We start from the raw sequence: 20,178 nt of genomic DNA on the forward strand, positions 1-20,178 counted from the left end.
TGTTGCAAATCAACAAACCACCCGCCCCCAAAAATTTAGGAGGATTTCAATTGAAAAGTAATGCATTGTAGTTAGTAAACAGACAGGATTTTGGAAGTTTGCTTTTTTTGTACGATTGAATTCACAAATGGCTACGTCTGTGACTGTTTCTTCAAAGCAAACAATACCTTGACAAAAGAACGTTTAGACTACAACAAATGTGCATGGTTTACAAATTAAAGTAGTCAATTTACATATTTTATAAGCTCACCTTTTTTGTACGAATGAATTTAAAATAAACTGCATTGTCAAAAATATTTAGATTATATTTAGGCAAACGTCCAAATAAAAATAACAGCTCATCAATCGGCAGGATTTTGTACAAAACTAAACTAAAGTAAATTATACAAAGTAAAATATTTTGTTTTGAGATAAAAATGAACTTTTGACAAAATGCCAAGTACATGCAAAGCATTGCACAATCAGAACAGGAAAAGTACTTGCACTCTATACTTCAGTAGATGTGCAGATACTCAGTGTCGATAGCTGACAAATCCACTTCAGTATAGCAACTGGACTTTGTTACTTCCCACCCCTGAAATTGAAAAGAACACCATCAAACAGAAAGAGCGTGATGGAGATCTTGGAGGAGAAAAAAAAGGTCTTGATGAGGCTCTGCTGAGGTTGAGATGATAAGATAGCCTATATTCACTCTCTGTCTTTCTCGACAACCCCCCCCCCCCCTCTCTTCCTCACTCTCATCTATCTCGGCACGCCGGGAGCTCATTTCACTAAAGCCAACAACACGCCGCTTGCTTTTTTTTCTTTTCTTTTGCTTGCCACAATCTTGCTACCATATTCCCTTGATAGTCCAGCACCACATAAACACACACTTGCGCACACACTCACACGCACACACACACATTTGGTAGTAACATGTGAATGTGTGCATAATTGAAACACGCAAACACTCACCCTCCTGCTCACTCTTCCTCCTGTTTGTCGTCTCTGCTCCTCTGTGACTTTCTCTCTCTTTTGCTCTCTCTGTCTCTCTCTCTCCCTCAGTCTTGCAGCTGCTGTGTGGTCACGTGACCTCCTCTCAACCCACTCTTCCTCCTCCTCTCCATCCACTAGCAGCCCCCTCCACCCTCCTCTCAATCCCACCCCCCTTTCCTCCTTGTCGTTTCTGTCACTCGTTACGGCTTTCCAGTTTTTTCTCTCAAAGTGTGCTCTAGTCATCCTTCCTTCCTTTGGGCTTTGGTGTGTGTGCGTGTGTGCCTGTATTAACCCGCCGTCCATCCATCACTCTGTCACACTTCCAGTCGGTCCCGTCTGTTTCGGGACCGAGATGAGTGAAGAGGTGGGTTTAGGGTTGGTAGCTTTTGGGGGTCAAGGGGTAGGTTGGCTCCTGACAGTGACCTTTCACCCCTCACCTCTAACCTTTACCGCCACAGCCAGCATGGAGTTCAGGAGGACAAACGAAACAAAAACATCAGGCGCCCTCCAGGAATGTTTTGGCTTTAAAGGGGACATTTTTACAGAGAATTATGGAGATCTAGCTTTGGATGTTCTCTGTATGCTTTTGTCACCACGCATGCTATGAAAACCAAGGGCCCTATTTTAATGGACAGCGCACGTGCGCTTGGCTTTAAAACTGCTGCATCTTGATTTTCGTGCTCGGGCAAGTCAAGTTTGGGGAAATTTAGGCAAATCGCGTTGCGCCATGCTGGGCGTTCTGACAGACTGAGGGGGATTTCCTTAACAACCACCCGGCTCGCCTGACAATTTGGTGACTTAAAGTAGACTCCAAAAGATAGAAAACGCCACTCATGCGCACAGTTATACTGCACTACACTAGACTAGGACGGACGAATGGATGGATGGATGGACGGACAGATGGAAGAATGGACAGACGGATGTACGGTTGGCTCAATGGATAAAGGGACAGCTGATTGCAGGGATACATGGATGGGTGGATAGATGATAGATGTCTAAAAATGCTCTAGATCCCCAACGACACAAGCTAATAAAATTGTTTGCCTCTGAGCCTTAATTGTAATCAGTTTTTCTTGATTCATTCACACACACACACACGCACGCACGCACGCACGCACGCACACACACACACACACACACATACACACACAAACGCGCACTGACACTACATTCACTGTGCCTTGTGAACAATAGCAAAGCTCAGCATGATGTCATACTATAGGACGTGTCCAGGCCTGCTGTCCTCCCTCCCTCCTCCTTCCAAAAACACACACTCAAACACGTACGTGCGCTCACACACACACACAGTCACTCGCCAATGTGCCAGAGTGATGATGCCTCTTGAGTCGCAACCTCCTCTTCCATTCTAATAACCCATCCCTGAATACACACACACAGACACACACTGGATGCTCTTAATGAGCTGACGCAGTAGGTTATGCTCCCCCCACTGTCCTCATAGAGGGGGAGTCAGGTGAATGTGTGTGTGTCTGTGTGAGTGTGTGTGTACGTTTGTGTGCGGCTCAACACTTTAAATTCATTCTGCTTGTTTATTACCTCCGCCTGGCATGAAAACGTGAGGAGGAGAGCTATTGTTGTGCTCGTCATTTGCTGCTTGGTTAATTTGCAGGAGTACTCAAAAACAACAGATGAATTCAATCCAATTTTGTGGGCCAATATGCAATAAAAGCAGTTTTCTAAACACATAATCGGTAAACTATTTAAACTACGTCATCAATTAATCAACGTTGACTCAACTATGCATATCTTACCATCCACGGATATAAATGCTGTGCTCAGCAATATTTCAAAATGATAGTAATCTATTCTAGTTAGCTTGTACACATACGCACCACTTTATTTGCTGCTCTGACAGTTGTCGTTAATAGCAGTTAGAATAGCTGGCAGACATCCACGGATTTTTCTACACACACACACATGCATGTGTACACACTGAGTGCGAATGAGAGGAAAAGTAGCCAAATGTTTTACAACGTCTTAAAGTTGTCTGTAATAGCAGTCAGAGTGGCGTCAACCCAGCATTCAGGGCTCCTCGCGGGGCTCCTAAATGCCTTTACTAGCTTCGCTCGCACAGCAGCACTTAACACTTCCTCACCCTCCATAAACAACACACACACACACGCACACACACACACACACACACACACACACACACACACACACACACACACACTTAGACGCACTCACTTTCCTCCGCCACATACAAACATGCCCATAAGTGCACATAAATATCAGAAGGAAAAAAAAAAAAGACACACAGCGAGACATCCATGAGGAAAGGTGATCTTCCTTTACAACACACACAAATCAGCTGACTCAGTTGACTTTACACACACTGCACTTTGCAAAATATACGCATGCGACCCCGGGGGACCAAACAGCCAGCACGCATTTGTGCTGCTGGGATAAATGGAGCAGAAAAAGCACAAGAGTGTAAGAAGAAGCAACACCTCCAGCTCAGGCAGAGACAATTAAGGACTCCGAAGCAGTGAGTCGTGGACATGTGGATGCGATGATTGTGTTTGATACGCTACACTAAGCTTCATGGGCTATATTTTTGCTCAAATCAAGTGCGTTACCACAAGTCCAAATATTTGGGAATGCAGGTTAGACCCCACAAAAATGCCCTTGATGCACCTCTCCCGGCTGTAAGCACTGTAAGAACAAATACATTTTCCTGCAAGCCTCTGTAGCTGTATTCCAAGTAACTGTGGGAATTTCCATGCCTTATCAGGCAATCGGCCACATCGTTTCAATTTGTTTGTGGTGGGGGTCAGACAGTCACAGTCCCTCCTCCTCCTCTTCATCCTGTGGCGCTGGGCCGCCTCACACGGCAGGTGTCGACAGCGCCGGAAGCTTGACCTCGACCATCTGAACAAACACGAGGGCGCCCCAAGACACGCAAAATAGCAGATGCACGCAGGCAGGTGCTGCGGGGTAAAAGCGTGCCACGTTGGCTGAGGTGTGTGCAGCGTGAAGCACAACACAAACTAGTAGAGTAGATTGCTTGCGTGGGTTTTCCGCAAGTACTCCACCTCCTCCAATATTCTTAAAAAAAAAAGGGCATCCAGGGTTAAGTGCCCAGGGCGTCAGCTGGGATATGCTCATCCATGACGCCAATGAAGAAGTATAAACAGTTGGTCAGAGCCATCTGCACATGATGATGAGCCGTTTTGGGGAAATTCCACATTGTTTAGCTTACTCAGGAAGTAGAGTCTCACGCTTCTCCTAGCTATACATCTCCACCCGAGGTGAGCCAAATCCTGCGAAGTCTGCCTAGCAACAAGTTACCAAACTTGTTTTCCTGCTATGTCAATTAAAACTAACGACCACTGGATACACAAAAGATGAACAAACACGCGCTACTGCTACAGCCAAAAGACAGGATGAGAGGTGTGCATGCATGTGTGTGTGTGTGTGGGCGGGTGAGTGCATGTGTGAGGGAGATACTTTAGTATATCAACATGAGAAGAGGATCATTAAGGAGATTGGAGGTTGACTCGGTAACCCCTGCAGAGCAGCTGGTCCATGGCAGGTCAGATGGTGCATGTGCTCGCATGTGTGTATGTGTGTGTATATGCATGTGTGCAAAGCCCACCTGCAGGCTGTGCACACACACACACACACACACACACACACACACACACACACACACACACACACACACACACACACACACACACACACAAACACACACAAACACACGCGCGCGCAAACAATAGCCAAGTGATCCGCTTGGCTGCTGCTAATGCACCCGGTGGCATCTGTCTATTTGACGCCGACAATACAGTCACTGTTAAGGTCTCCCTCAAATCCCGTGGGTGTTGCGGGATGACACCCTGCATCACAGCCAGGGGGTGGAGAGATGTGGGGAGACTCTGTGACAGCATCTAACCCAAACTCATCCTAATGCCAACCATGGTAGAGACCAGCTCGTGTATACTGTTCTGTGCTGAAAGGGGAATTAAAAAAAATAAATACTCCTCAACTGGACTAACTGAGGAAGCGTCAGATGATACTCTGTCATGGGCACTGAATTGGACAGCTTGATGTCTGTCCGTCCGTCCATCCGTCCGACCGACCGTCCGTCCGTCCATCCGTCCATCCATCCATCCGTCCGTCCGTCCGTCCGTCCGTCCGTCCATCCTTCCATCCATCCATCCATCCATCCATCCATCCATCCATCCATCCATCCATCCATCCATCCATCCATCCATCCATCCGGCTACCTAACAAGCTAATAGTCAGACTTCAAGTACACCTAACCAATGTCATGTGAGGCCCACTTTGCATCCGTTAAGTTTGGTCTGCTGCAAAGAGGATAATTTGTTTACTGAGCAACAGGTTGGACGGGAACAAGAGCGTTGAGCGGAAGCTGTCTCACAAGCTAACAAACACCTGACAACCAGTCCGTCGTGAACAGACTCCAACCGGACGTCCTGCATTTTGACTTCGCAATAAAATCGACACAGCGTGGCTCTCATTAGGTCCAAAAGCGCTTCAGCGCATTTGCAGACACACTCAAATATGACAAAAATCATTACTCAACCAATTATGACACTTCTTTTGAACACATTTTCTTTCTGCTATGTATTATCATCATGTGTGACAAACACAATCAAAGCGGCTTCTGAAAATGAGAAGACATTGTTGCAACAAAAAAATGTAACCCTGATAAATAAGTCATGCAATAGACATCAATTCAACACAGACATCTCAACGCTGTGCATCCACTGCAAAAACGAAACTCAAACCAAGATTAGACATCTCAAATCAAGGAAAATAAAATATTGGTAGTCAAAGTTAAGGTTCACTTTCTTCCATTATTTTGTTGTTGTTGTTTTTAAGACCAGTGTAGATATAACCGAGAAGATTCAGATTGGGCAAGAAGCATTTAGCTAAAAAATAAAACATATGAAACGGACAACTTGTCACCTAAAAAAGCCATTTCCACAAGAAATAAAAGAAAACACAAGCGTAGTGCCATTAACGCAAACAGCAATTAGGTTGTTCCCAGTAGAAAAGTGTAGTCCTGATAAATTTCTACTGCGATAGCCATCAAGTAAACACCAACAGCCCAAAGCTGTGCATAGGCATCATTGAACAAGCAGCAATAAGGCTTTTTAAAACAAACGCAACTTACCACCTAATAGAAAAGAGAGAAACAAAAGAAATCCTCGGCTTTAGCCCATCTCGCTGGTGACTGTGACAAAACACTGCGTGGATGTGGGAAGGACAAGAGAGGAAGGATGGGGGGGGGACGGATGGGGAGGGGAGGGCGGTGGGTGGGGAAGCTAGCACCTGCTCCACTGATGCTCCCTGGGGGGAACGAGGGTTGGAGAGAGGAGGGAAGATGTGACCCCCCCTCTCGCCACGCCGCCTTTCCACATGCATGCACACACAGTGCTGATAACTCACACGGGCCGAAAAGGCAATGGAGACATGATGCTCATGTCATCGTGTCAACACATCTGCTAGTTGAAGTCAAGCTACTCGGTGCTCACCAACCCATCGGGCAACTTTTTTGTTTCATGGGCTTTTGCGATATACATACAGGCAGGTCCAAATTAAAAGTCAAGCAGAGTACCATGTAATGCCACAACATGATGAGCAGCACTATACAATGTGTGCATTCTCTCATTTTATGTATTAGTCAAACAGTAAACTTCAACTAGAATTGACAAACAGTATACTTGCCATTAAAAAGCTACTTTCCCATTAAAAAAAAAAAAAACTTCCTCCCGCAGCTCTCAAATGAAGGCAAAAGTGCTGTGGACTGTAGAAACCAAATAAAACAAGCTTTATCAACAATGGAGGTAAAAAAGTGCTCCGCAAGCTGAATTAGAAGTGCAGCACTGGCTTCTTCTTGCCGTGTACACCAAAAGTCTGCAAATAATTAATTTTGCTGCCATCTTGTGGAATCTATAGGCATTAGTCAATTCTAAAAATTACAAAAAAATAATAATAAATACTTATGAGTCATTTACACATGGGTTTTTGTTATTTGCCACAGAACAGCTTTCTGTAGATGCCAAAAGATGGCAACAAATCAATCATTTGTCTAAATTATGCTTTTCAACTTCAGAAACAAAACAAAAATCACAATTGGGTCTCCTCCTAATTTATTAAATTGACTTACTCATCATATTTAGCAATTAATTTGTTGTATAAATGGCAACAGGTGGATACGCAGATTCATGGCACCTTCCGCCATCGAGAGGAAGAGCTTTTAATTTTTCTGCCAGTCACTATACATCACTGGCATGAATAGACAAACAACTTAAAGAAACATTATTCGACGCAATCAAATTATTCTTTCGGACAAATCGAGTGAATTGGGTCAAATGGCCATCAAACTCATTTGAATGGCAGCCAGCTTAAGCCCCTTCTACCTGTCTCAGCACACAAATATTTCGCATCTGATTTGCATGGTTTTGTACCAGGACAACCTGATACAACCAGTCGAGCATTTCCCTCCTAATTAATGCACCCGCCTATAACACACACAAAGACACATTCACAAAAAGCTCCTAGATGAACACACATGGCTGTTGTGCTCAACCCTATACAGGGGAAAAATTGTGTGCGCGTGTGTCTACGGGGACATTGTAGCTTGACATGATTTATGGTGTGGCTGTGCACAGTCAGACACACTCTGAGGTGGGAGGTGTCTCACCTCCATCCTTTGTGACCTGTACAGATTGACTGCTGCGTGTGTGCGCAAGTGTGCGTGCACTCATTGTGTGAGGAGAGGATCGGAATGACTGATAGATTAACCTACACAAAAGTGCGTGCCTTTCCTGCAGGTGCATGAGTGACTGATGGATCATGCTCTGTCTGTGCGTATGCTTTTCCAGAGGGGTGGGGGTCAAAGCGCACGGTGCAGTGGTGGGTAACACTGCGCCACTCCACCCCTCCCTCCCCCACCTCACCATGTAAAAGAGGCCAAGCACAGAGGCTATTATGAAGTGTGGCAGTAATAGCTGCAGGATTCTTTACTGCCTCTGGAGACCGCTCTCATTAGCCTATTCCTCTCTCATATAGCCTTCCATCCATCACACACGCGAGCATGCACACATTTGTATGCAAACTGCACACTCACCCATTGGGGAGCGCGCACTCCATTCATGTCAGGTAAGGATGCACCCATAACTAAAAACTAAACAAAAAGCGCTTGCTGCTTGTTTGTGGCCCACACAACAACGCAGTCACACACAGATGCATAGGATCAACCATGAACACCAACCCTTGATTATTTAAATGTATTCCTCCCTTCCCCCGATCAATGAAAATGAGCCCCCTGTTTGCTGCTCGGGTCAGGTGGGAGATCACAAACGGGGCAGAGTCAGAAACGTGGACGGCCCTGCGAGTTTACCTGAGCGCTACAGATTGGCTACTGAAGGAAGGACTCCAATTTTAAATGGAACACCTAACTGGCAGTAGGCGCCCTCCAATTTGTTTACAAACATTTTTATAGACCAGAGAGCTTTAGTCACTGACAGTGGTCCCCGCAATACTGTGGCTCATTGTTGACCCTCCTAAAAGTAATATCATAACAATAATGATAGTTATTGGTTTACAGTTACCGTAACATTGCCGCTAATTCCCACTATCTCTTCTGTTGTATCGAGTTGGCTTTAAGCTATGATGCTACAGTTGATATAATCGCAATTGCACGTGTTGCCATAGCGTGTAACTGGTTGTATCACAGCAACATAACACTCATGCACACACAAGCACACATGCAGTGCTGTAAAGATAGGCAGTAATCCAGTTTATTAGCACCGCCCCTCTCTGCATTTTCCCTTTTGCATCTTATCGCTTGCTCATTTTCTCCCTCTCTTATGATCCGCCCTCACACAAACACCTTCCCTCCATGTGTTCTCCTCAAGCCTACGACAATGTTCACACAAACACACGCACACACGCATGTTGTGTCAGTGTACTGCCTGGGGGGCTGAGCTGAGGAAACAGGGTGGGGAGTGTGCTGTTCTTTTCCCGCCTCAGCTCCCAGCACGTCCTGCAGAGAGAATTACCTTCCCTTTGTCTGTGTGAAAAGGCCGCTGCCTTTACCATCTGTGCAGCGTGCGTGTGTGTGTGCGTGTGTGTGTGTGCGTACGGGGCATTTTGGACGACGTTCCAGACCCACCAACAATAGGTGAAAATCTACAATATTAAGAAACCCTCCCACATGCTTTCAACACAATTCAACTTATTAAAATACACATTTAAATGTCTTTGAAAATTGCAGCATGAAAAATATAGAAAATATTGTGCATATTGTAATGTTTGGGTTTGAGACATGGTGAGGCGGCATGTGAGTGTCTGGGCGTGAGCTGAGGCGGACAACAGCTCCAGTATGTGTGTGCTCATTTTTTAATTACTTTTCAAAAGTCCTGTAATCGTCATTGTTCACACAGAGCAGAGACAATATATTGAACTAGGTGTTGTTAGATGTTTTAGCATTACCTTAACATCTATGGAAATTTCCATTAGCCCGTCTTTGGTTTTACGTGGCAGTTTTACAGCAAAGGACGTGACAAATACACAGATTGACGCAAGCACGCTTTGCCTCTTGTGATGAGAACTGAGTGAGTTTAAAGTTTAAGTTTTCAGTTTAAAGGGTGTGGAAGACATATTTTTGCCTTATTGGATAAGCGAGGGTTCAATGTCGACGTCCACCAGTTTCTCTCCATGTCCTCATTCCTTCAGCCCCAATTGTGCCGCCTCTGTATCTGTCTCACTCCAGATGGGTGGCAGAGAGTAGCAGCTTGCTGTGGTAAGGCCAATTATTTACATAATTATGATCTCCCACTTAACCACATGATCCCTTACCTGGGCGGAGGCAATTAAAGGAAGCATCATTATGCAGATTATGCAAATGCGGACAGAAGCGGAACGAGGCGGCGCACATGCCCGAGCAAAGGCGTGCCCCTGCAGCGTGTGAGCGTGAACCCTGCCGCTCATCGTGCGTGTGCAACAGAAGGTGGCGACGTTGGCGGATTACGGCTGTTCATGTTTGCAAACTGTGGGGGCCTGCTGTAATAAACTGCAATTTGCCTTCTTGTGTCAAGTGTGGATCAGAGATTAAAAATGGTAAGAAATCCAATTTCACCCACTGCAATATTTGGTGATGAATATGGGGTTTTTAGACACACTGTACTGTAATGTGGGAAAAGAAAGACGCAATCTTGAATACACTTTTCAGATGTTTTATTAAAGATTAATTTTGTGCCTGTCTGAACATAGTTTATTAGAATTTTAATTCCATTTTAATATTTTTAATTCATTTTAATGTTATCTCATTTACTTTTACTGTTCCTGCCCCCCCAAATTCAATATTTGAATGATATTAGTAATCTATTTCTAATTTATTTGAATCCATGTTAATGTCAATTAATTGTTATTTACTGTTTCTCTATATCTCGCAATTTGATTAATTAAGGACTACGTTTAGCAACAGGTATTTAAAATGATACAAAAATAATACAATAATTGTACTAATTCATTTATTTTAAATGAAAAAATCACATCAACAGTACCAGTACAAGAGAAATAGAATACATGTAAACAAAAAGATAATTTTTCTTTTGTGAGTGTTTTGTGATATTTAATATGTATTTTTTAAGCAGACCCAGTATGGTTCTTTGCTCTGGTCCATAGCAATTTACACTTTAGATTGTGCATAATTATTGTGATTTGTTAAAAGGTGGTTGGGTCTGAAAATTGATCTCTACTGCGATGTAGTTAGTATAAAACAAAATACATTATGTCCGATGAACCTGAATGTCCAAACTGCTGTTAATTAGCTCTCTGTATACACATCAGACAAACACACACGCACTAACAAACAAACACCCACACCCACACAAACGGTGACACATTCAATCAATTACATTTTGACATGGTTCATGAACATGCAGATGGTGCGGCACCATTGGGGGCGGACAAGTTGAGTTTCCTATTCGCTGTTTAACTCCTTCGGAGTGCTGTTTGTGTGTGCGTACGTGCACATTGAGCCTGAAGCGAGGTAACACGCATACCGATTTTCAAATCCCTCGAAACGCATCCCACACCACAGGATAATCTTTCGCAGACATCAAAGAATCAGGCCCCTGCTGACTTTTATTGCAAAGAAGGGCAAATGTTCAAATTTGTCAGTAAGTGTGCACTTGGAACAATTAGTCCACTTGACTACTCTGCATCGACATTTAACACTTGAAGTCGAACAACTGCTAATCACGCGTCTTTGGCAACCTCATCTTCCAATCGGCCCATTTACGCAGCTTTTGATTCCACCGTTACCGGACTAAGAACGCTCTGAGGAGGAGCAAAATGTCCAGTTGACTGGTCTTCATACATCTGCGCAGGTCCTATGGTACAAAAATGAATTGGTTGTAGATGACAATATTGGTTAGCCTAGCTAACTTTAGCTATATAGCTATTTAGCTGATGACTGCCATTATATTTATAGGATATCTATAGCATATGTCTGTAAGGAAGGGTTTTAACAACTGAGTGATGATGAAAATAACATTAGCAACCACTATACTGCACTGGAAGAATTACATGACCGATGAAGTGACTGTAAATCAACTTTCATCACATTATAGTAGACTACAGGAAATATTGAATCATCCAACCACTGCTTTATTTCTTCAACTAATATTAACAATATCAAATTGGAGCTGCGACTCTTTCACTTGGCTTATCCTCCTGCCATCTGCTTGTTATCACGCACTAACCAGCAGATTATTTTTTTTCATACCACTGCGCACGTGTGTGTAGATGTGTTTGTGTGAGCCCATATAAAATGCACATGTGTGTGCGTGTGCATGCAAGTGCATGTGTGTGTGTGTGGACTAGCAGGAGTTATCACCTTGGGTCAAAATCTGCTGGCATTTATCCTAATCTGCAGCTCAGTGAGCACGCATCCTGCATGTGTGAGCGAATGTGTGTGTGTGTGTGTGCGCTTCACACGTGAGATTTCACAACAAAGTCACTGTATATGCTGGTTGTAGTAATGGGATGTAAACAATGCAGCGTTCACACGTGTCATTAACGTGTGCCTGTAAGTGAATTTCGCTGCTAATTATGAGCTCATTAGTGACACCAGCTCTTTTTGACCAATTAGGCTTAGCCAGCGCTTTTTTTTTGTTTGTTGGATTTGTGCTTTAGTGGTTGGAAACATAAGAAGTGCTATTTTATTCATTCCCTGTCTTTTAATTTTTTCGACGTCTACCACATCTCTGGAGGACGGAATTCTTTTTTGATGGATTACGTCTTGTGTCTAAGTGTACGATTTTTTAAATCTCTTCTACGTTGTAAAGCTGTTGTCATGGAGTTTTATTCATCTCATTAATAACAGTGCCCTTGAGGTGAAGCACACTATGACCCTGTTTTCATCGACACACACACATTGACGCACGCATACGCGCACACGCGCATTCAATTAACACCACATGAGAGGCTGACAGCAGCGTGGTTTGAGGCAGTGCATGTCTCATTGAACCCACCCCCCGCCCTCGCCACCATCCTTTCTTGCGCCTATAAAACGGCCCATTGAGGGTTCTAAGGAAAAAAAAAAATTCTTTTAAAGTCTCAGTAACCTAATGTACGCACGTATCGATAATGGGGACAAATGTGAGCATGTCAGATGTCTCTAAAGAAATATCCTGAGTGTAGTATGGGGTCTGTTGAGAATGATTCTTTTACTCCTTGATCAGCCCGGGAAAACAATTTGGGCAGATAACTGTAAACATTAAACCGGTTCAATATTCACGATAACGAATCCTTAAGTGGGGCCAGGGTTCTAATCATTTTTGAGTTTTCATTACAGTGGTTTTTTTTTTTTATTCAGTTAGCAGCCGTGGGGACAAGCGGTATAGAAAATGGATGGATGGATGGTTTTAAGTAGTTTTTAGAGCAGATTTGTTAGTTTGTATTTTTTTTTTTGAAAATGCCTCATTTTTAAATTAGTTTAAGTATTTGTTTATTTTTAATGGGGTGTTAGTTGAGTGCAAGATTTAAAAAAAAAAAGTCACTAAGTATTGTTTAATAAAGTACAGTAAACTAACATTCTCAAACATTTGACCTTTCTTCTGTACGGACACACACCAATACCGAAATAATTACTTTTAAAATGAACCCTGAAAGCTCAAGTATTAATTGACAAAGATGAAAACGAAGGACACTGCCACTATAATTAAAGTTAGTTTTTATTCTACTTTATTAACAAAAAAAATTCCATTTTAGTTTGAGTTATTTTGTTAGTTTTCAGAAACTGTAATAATCTAACACATGCCAAAAATCAGTTGTAATTTCTGCTTCTTTTCCTCTTTCGTCCCCAATGACTGAATCTGAGCCTGTTGCTGTACGGATTCTGCACTTATTAAATGGGACAAGATCTGAGGTGGACCGCTAGTCCGGAGGCATTGCTTTGGAGGATTCTGAATCAAAATCATTGGCACAACCACTTGCCTGACGGTGTCTACCTGCGGCGCTTCATGCCATTAAATGGAATCCCATGCTGTTTAAGATAACAACGTACAGCACTATATTAGATGATAAATGTTGCCCACTCTGCAGCCTGGTCATCCTGGAAGAGGTGAGGAAACCCTCCATATGTGCTTTTGCTTATGCCGGTACAGCATATGAGAGCAAAATAAGGTACCGGTATAATAAATGCAAATGATCAAATATCACTTGAACTACTGTCTTTGCTCAGGGTCTCACACTGGAATCAAAACCCAGCTGGCACTCAGAGCAGTCCAACATGAAAAACAGAGCGCTAAGAAGCCAAGGAAAAACCAGCAAGTGGGAAGCAAGAGGCCATTGTTAAACGACACTTAGCAGCTCCAAACCGCAAGACACACTTAGCTTCAAAACACGCTTAGGAATTGCTTGAGTCCGGCTGACTGCAGTCGAACGAGTAGAATATTTGTTGCATGAGAGCCTGAGGCAGAGTGGGGAGCGTGTGTGTGTATGTGTGAGCGCCTTCACATGACATGTGCCATAAATCACACGCCACATTGTCCTTGCAGCGCGAACACATATCATAGAAATCAATGCAGAGGTCAAGTTGAACAGGGCGAGCCAGAGGCTGAAAACACAACAGCAGCCAATAAAGATGACCCGCCAGCACACACGTCAAGAAGAGCTCTATGTCAAATAACACACTCACACATGCAAATATATACATGCAGTGAAATGCAAATATCAAGATAATTTGTTTTTTCTCCATGTATTGCTATTGTGTTTTACTAATATTCAGAATACCTGATACAGAGGAATTAAGAAAGGACAAAACATTTTAAATAATAATAATATTAATAATAGTTTGCCCCGGTGTGCTGTACGTCTTTAATTAATTAAAATAAGCACCAAACAACAACCTCTGGTGCTCATTTGAGAACGACACTAAAATTCCTATGTGCCCTCCTAAATACACAACATGTAAAAAGGGATTGTTCACTATCTGCCAAACTGCCGATTTCTGTGACCTGAGTTGAGTTCACTGCTACATCAGCGCTACGAGTTTCTTCTCACGAGGCAAAACCAAAAAAACTAGCTCCCGATGACAATCACAGAGTATGTGGTTACTTCCGAAGATTGATATTTATTAGGGCATACCCACATACTTGATTGAGACATTTTCACTCATGTAATGAGTATGATCGTGCATGATTTTCTATTGTCACCTCTCATGCTAATCCATGCTACCCCCTCCCACACATACATATTTTGCTCCTCACCCCCCATGCTGTCAAATGATCATTGAGGATGGAGCCGCTGGCATCGTCGCCACAGCAACCATACTGCTTAGGGTCAGGAGGGAGTGAAGGGCAGGAGTGGAAACACACACACACACACACACACACACATAGACACACACAGACACACACACTCGCACAATCACGTGCATCGGAAGGTGGCAGCCATGACACATGCACACACAGAAAGAGCATGAGAAAAACATGGAAAGCCATTTATGATTCATTCAATATCCTTCATATCCATCTTAATGTCCATGTGTTAATTAATATGCTCTTTGTCCCCATTAGTAAGACAACACAAGGCACTAGTAGAATAACTGTCAAACTAGTAAAGTTGTTGTTGTTTTTTCCCTACTGTATGACATTTCTGTACACTAGCAGGAAAACTCCATGTTGCGACTCAAGCAAAAACTCAAACTAATTAAATGAAGTGCAACCTCGGATGCTTGAAAAAGATGACAACAGTAGGCAGTCTGCGGATGTTTCACAGTGAGATTTCTCTCTCTCTAACACACTCACACACACACGCTAACAATGACAAAGCCCCGACATAATCACAGTGCTTCAATCATTTACGACAGCAGATGTATAATTCAAAAAGCAGCATGAAAGATTCACAAAGGCGCGGTACATTGTTTAATCTGCCCCCCACCTCCCTACTTTAGACAGACGCACACATGCACACACACTCTGGCACCTGACCTGGCCCAACAGCAGGGGGCTTAATCATCACACACAATTTAAAGGTGCTGGGGTGACAGGAAAACCTGTCGTACAGGTATTCTTCAGTTATCACTCTCGCCATTTTTTGAGGGGTAAATACCACAGTTTCCACTCCTGACTTCTCACCTTGTCGTGAGGATTGTTCTCACCCTGCTTTAGCTTTTCACGCCCTTTCACTATTCACATCCAGAGGTGACAATAACACTCACACTCTGTTCCTAAGTAGAAGTACAGATACGTACACTGGCACGTTTTTCAGACACGAGTTATCATTCAGCCAATGTTTTTGCTTTGATTTGCAAGCACAAACTCAATTTAACTCCCGTCACAAAAAGCAGCTGTTTAATCAAATATAAAACAACGACCGCGACATCTTGTATACTTAAAACAACATGGCATATAAAGCCCACTTAGCATTACGCTAACAAACAATGCAAAATGGTATTGACATGCTAATGGTTAGCATTGGTAGTTGTGTTTTTAGAGACAATGGCTATCTGAACAACAACAGTGGCGCAACACATGTAGGCAACAGATAACATGACTCACTGGCATATATTCTTTATCCTTTATGAAAATTTAGCAATATTACAGTAGGAGTAGAAGAAGTCATGTAACAATAATAATACAAATATATAGTGGAAGATATCTAGTCTTTGTTTTTTTTTTGTCTGCACAGAATTATACTGCCTCCTGGTGGTCAGAGTGGAAAAACCAGAAGGATTAGTACAATGTAATTGATTACAGCATTGAACCATGATGCGCAAAATTGTTTCATTTGTTACATTCTACTTAATTATACCCTATGTTTTTATATAGAAGAGATTTCTACTTAATTATACCCAATGTTTTTATAAAGCAGAGATTTATTTTGTTTTTGGGGGTTTGGAGTAAATTAATGGAATTTCCATTAATTTCAGATTATTTGAGATACAATTTTTTTTTTTAAATTCCAAATATTCAAAGATTACAAATAACACTGAGGTTCCTGTTTGTTCTCAGACAAAGTCCTTGCATAAAACCAAAATGAAATTGAGGAAGCAAAATAAACACACGGAGAAAAAAAAAAGACTTTCAGAAAGGAGTGAGAAGAAGCATAGCTTGTAGTTGTTTCGAGTCATGAATTATTGTATTTAAGTACAAAAGCAAAACCAACACAAAATTGTTTTTCTCTTTTGTTAATTTGTATAGTGCTTTTACTGAGAAGAAATTAAATTACGAGACACAGCTTCGACAGGATAATCAGGATTGAACTGAAGTATTTGTGACTTCCTACCACCGGTAACACAACTGTCCCCACGTACACGACTGGAAAGCAACTCTCAAGTCATTACCTCTGCCAAGGAGTGTATGTTGTCATTAATGCGTTTGTCATATTAAGACACCAATACTACCGATCTGGCTGATGATGAGGATCTCTTTCTTCTACTTTTTTTCCTGGATTTGCATTTTGTAGTTTTTATATTTAATTTTATATATATATATAATATTTATATAGAGAGATTATATATATATATATATATAACATTTGATATTTTTTCTACAATGTCTCAGTGAATGATGCAAAGAGACTTACAGTATATAATAATGTATTCTTTACAACAGTACCCATGTGTTTTGATATAAAGGTTTCTGACATTCTACCAGCAGCACGGAGACTCAGTGGTTAGCATGTCTACCTTCCAGTTTTAACATTCGGTGTTTGAATTTCAGTTCCAACTTTCCTGTGTTAAAATTTCTCCAGGTACTATAAATGTTACTGAATAAATTTACCCCTTACACACATTTTACTGCATGTAAATATAAATGTATTTTTCCCAAAGCTAATGAAAGCAAAAAATAATTCCTTAGCTTGCTGTCACCCGGTCACTGTCAAGAAAAGGGAGACTATCGCACCACTTTGAAGAAGTGAAGACTTTCACTTGCAAGCTCCCCAAATAAGAGGCTGAGTGCTTGCTTCAAGTTATTTTCTACTCTGTTTAAATCTACTGCAAATCTAACACGTAAAACAAAAGACAATTCAACGCAGTATATTTATACACCAAAACATATTACATATCAAATCAGCTATCTTAATGCTAAAATATAATGTGAAATGCCATGGAAGAGAAACTAGCACAGATGTTTCGTTAATTGTAAAGCTTCAGACAACTGCTGCACGAGTGCGCAGAATACCAAAAGAACCCGAAGAAGAAGAACTGGACGTACCTGGGAGGTAAAAGTGCGGTGCCTTTAATCCGAACATGCCTCCACTCTGACTAGAAGTGAGGGTCAGGTTAAAGAGCTCGTCGTTGGCTGTTAGTCATCCACCCCTGCCCCCACTTCTCTCGTTCTTCCCGCAGGGGTGGCCAGGAGGTCAGAGGAGGTGAGAGGTCAGCCTCTGTCTACTCCCCTTTGCCCCCGGTAGACTGAACCTGCGTGGAGCCAAAAAAAAAGGTGGAGGACAATTGATTGGACTCCGGGCTGGGAACGAGCGGCTGTCTTATCATTCCTCCCTTTGACTGTCTGAGAGGAAGAGGATGGATCGAGAGAAAAAAAAGTGAAGAAGCTCCTGGCAGGCTTGGTCCTTCCTCTCCTTCTTTTCAGTCTTTGTAATCCCTTCCTCACTACTATTCATTCAGCAGCTTCTTGCTCATCCAGCTTTTTACCGCCGCTCCCGTTCCCCTTATTTTCTGCGCCTCTTTTCAGGATTTATCCTGCTTCCTTTTGCCTCCTCAGTCCCACTAGTGACTGCTTAGCTTAGCGGGCACCCAAGAGGAGGAGGAGGAAGAGAAAAGAGAAAGGGGGGTGGGAGAGGAGGAGAATCACTAGATGGACCAGTGAGGGAGAGATGAATGAGTTTGTGTGTGTGGAAGACGAGGAATGGAGCTGCGTCGAATGGGGGGAGTGCGCCCCCCCCCGTGTGTGTGTGTGTTTGTAAAAGAGGTTGGATGAGAGGAAGAGGAAGCGAGGAGAGCGAAAGAGGGTGTTGATGCACTTCTCATTATCAGTAGATTGGACTGGTGCCTGAGTGACAGCTGATTCATCATGGGAGAGAGACAGTGCGTGTGTATGCGTGAGTATGCGTGTGCGTGTGTGTGCATACTCAGTCCAGTTCTCTCTCCCATCTTCTTTTTCTTCTTCTTTTTCCTCTTCTTTCTCAACTACCAGTCTGTGTACTGATGCTGTTTTGGACCACATGGATGGGACCTGCAAAAAAAACCACACACACACACATTACTGGATTTTCCAGGCATCTGTACTTAACTGACTGTTCAACTAATTATCGATTTGCTAATATGATGAGGTGGTTTCACTGTCATAACGGCCCTTTGAGTGAAACGGATGCAACTCGTTCTGCCTCCCTCACCCAATAAAATATAGATGTTGGCCTGTTTAACTGCTGTTTCTCCTTTTTCCTTCCCCCCCTCCTCTTGGGGTTTCGGTAGTGAGGAGTGTAGCAATTCTGAATCGACCAACGGGACAAGATCTCCCCTAATGGTCTACCTGGGTGATTGGCCACATGGCATCCATTGCAGATTGGTTATCATGGAAGGGGGAACCTTCTCTCTATGATCCCATATGAAGATTTCTTCCTTGAGTTTTTGCCGTGCCCGGTTCTCTAGAACAGGGTAGAATAGTTGGACAACCCTGCTCTGAAGCAAAGGTATGGCATCATTGATTCAAAATCATGTCCCATTGGCAGTAGATGAGATCTGAGCTCTGAGTGGACTTTATTTGATGGAGAGCTCGACTAACTGGAAGTGTCATACTGTATGGGGCCTGTCTAAGCAATGGAAACCTGTGACTCTGTGTGTGGGTGGAGGGGAGGGATGCTGCTATTGCATAGGAGCTGTACTTAGGTAAATTCATAGAAATAGAAGATAAAAGTATAAATTGGCCCACCGATTCAAGTGCTGTAGTCTAATAATAGTAAACGTGTTTTAAACCTACTCAGATAAGTACAAGTGGCTATAAATGGCCTTGAGAACGATATGTGTAATTTACTTCCATGTTAATTTCCTATGTAGGTTTACAATAGTCGTGTTTGTCCAAATACTTTTGTCCATATGGCTGTACAGGGTTTGATAAGCAGTTGTGGGAGCAGTTATGACATGTGGGCCAACCACAAACTGACAACGGCAACCCAGTGTGGAGGGGAGATAAAGGAAAAAGAGGAAACGTTAAAATGGAGAAGAGGCAGAAGTATTTACATTCTATAACTTAAGTAGACGTATCCTCGTGTTAAAAAAAGACTGCTAAAAGCAGAAATAATGATTCAACTTATTCAGAAAGAAAGTGCAGAATTAAAACGTACTAAAGTACTTTAGCCAAATGCAAAAACGGATTTAATTATATTGGATACTTATTTTGCTAACTGAAAAACACTGCACGCAAAATATGTTTCCTGCTCTAACGTGTTTAGTCCTTATATTTAAAAAAAAAAAGCATACGACATGCTATCAAAGATATGACTAACTTTATTTACGAGTTTTGTCAGGTACAGGACTACGAGTTGTCGTCCGGACGTTTTATTTTTTGACTTGCAAGCACAGACTGGAAGTGCGAGCATTGTATGATGGCAGTGAACTGGACCCAATTCACGTCACAATTCCTTTGGCAAAAGGTGAACATTTTTTCAAAAAGACGCATTAAGCCATCTATGGCCACTTTAAATTTACTGTCAAACTAAACATAATACAAA

The 20,178-nt window shown here is 42.5% G+C and overlaps 1 protein-coding gene across 4 annotated transcripts in view; it reads right to left on the minus strand.

Moving 5' to 3' along the window:
* The window catches only part of LOC119124868 (genetic suppressor element 1-like), a 39,122-nt gene that overhangs the window by 13,231 nt on the left and 5,713 nt on the right, over positions 1-20,178 (minus strand). Inside the window, exons 2-3 of one of the 4 annotated variants that reach the window (XM_037255201.1) lie at positions 18,580-18,683; positions 17,703-17,908 (exon numbers count right to left, since the gene is read on the minus strand). In XM_037255201.1, coding sequence (XP_037111096.1) covers positions 17,703-17,739 — 37 coding nt within the window. In that variant the 5' untranslated portion in view covers positions 17,740-17,908; positions 18,580-18,683. Of the gene's footprint in view, positions 1-954; positions 2,094-6,139; positions 6,247-17,702; positions 18,350-18,579; positions 18,684-20,178 lie in introns of those variants that run through there. The other 3 variants (XM_037255202.1, XM_037255204.1, XM_037255203.1) reach the window with 3 other exon arrangements.

Source organism: Syngnathus acus, chromosome 6, assembly GCF_901709675.1.
Source record: "Syngnathus acus chromosome 6, fSynAcu1.2, whole genome shotgun sequence".
NCBI lineage: Eukaryota > Metazoa > Chordata > Actinopteri > Syngnathiformes > Syngnathidae > Syngnathus > Syngnathus acus.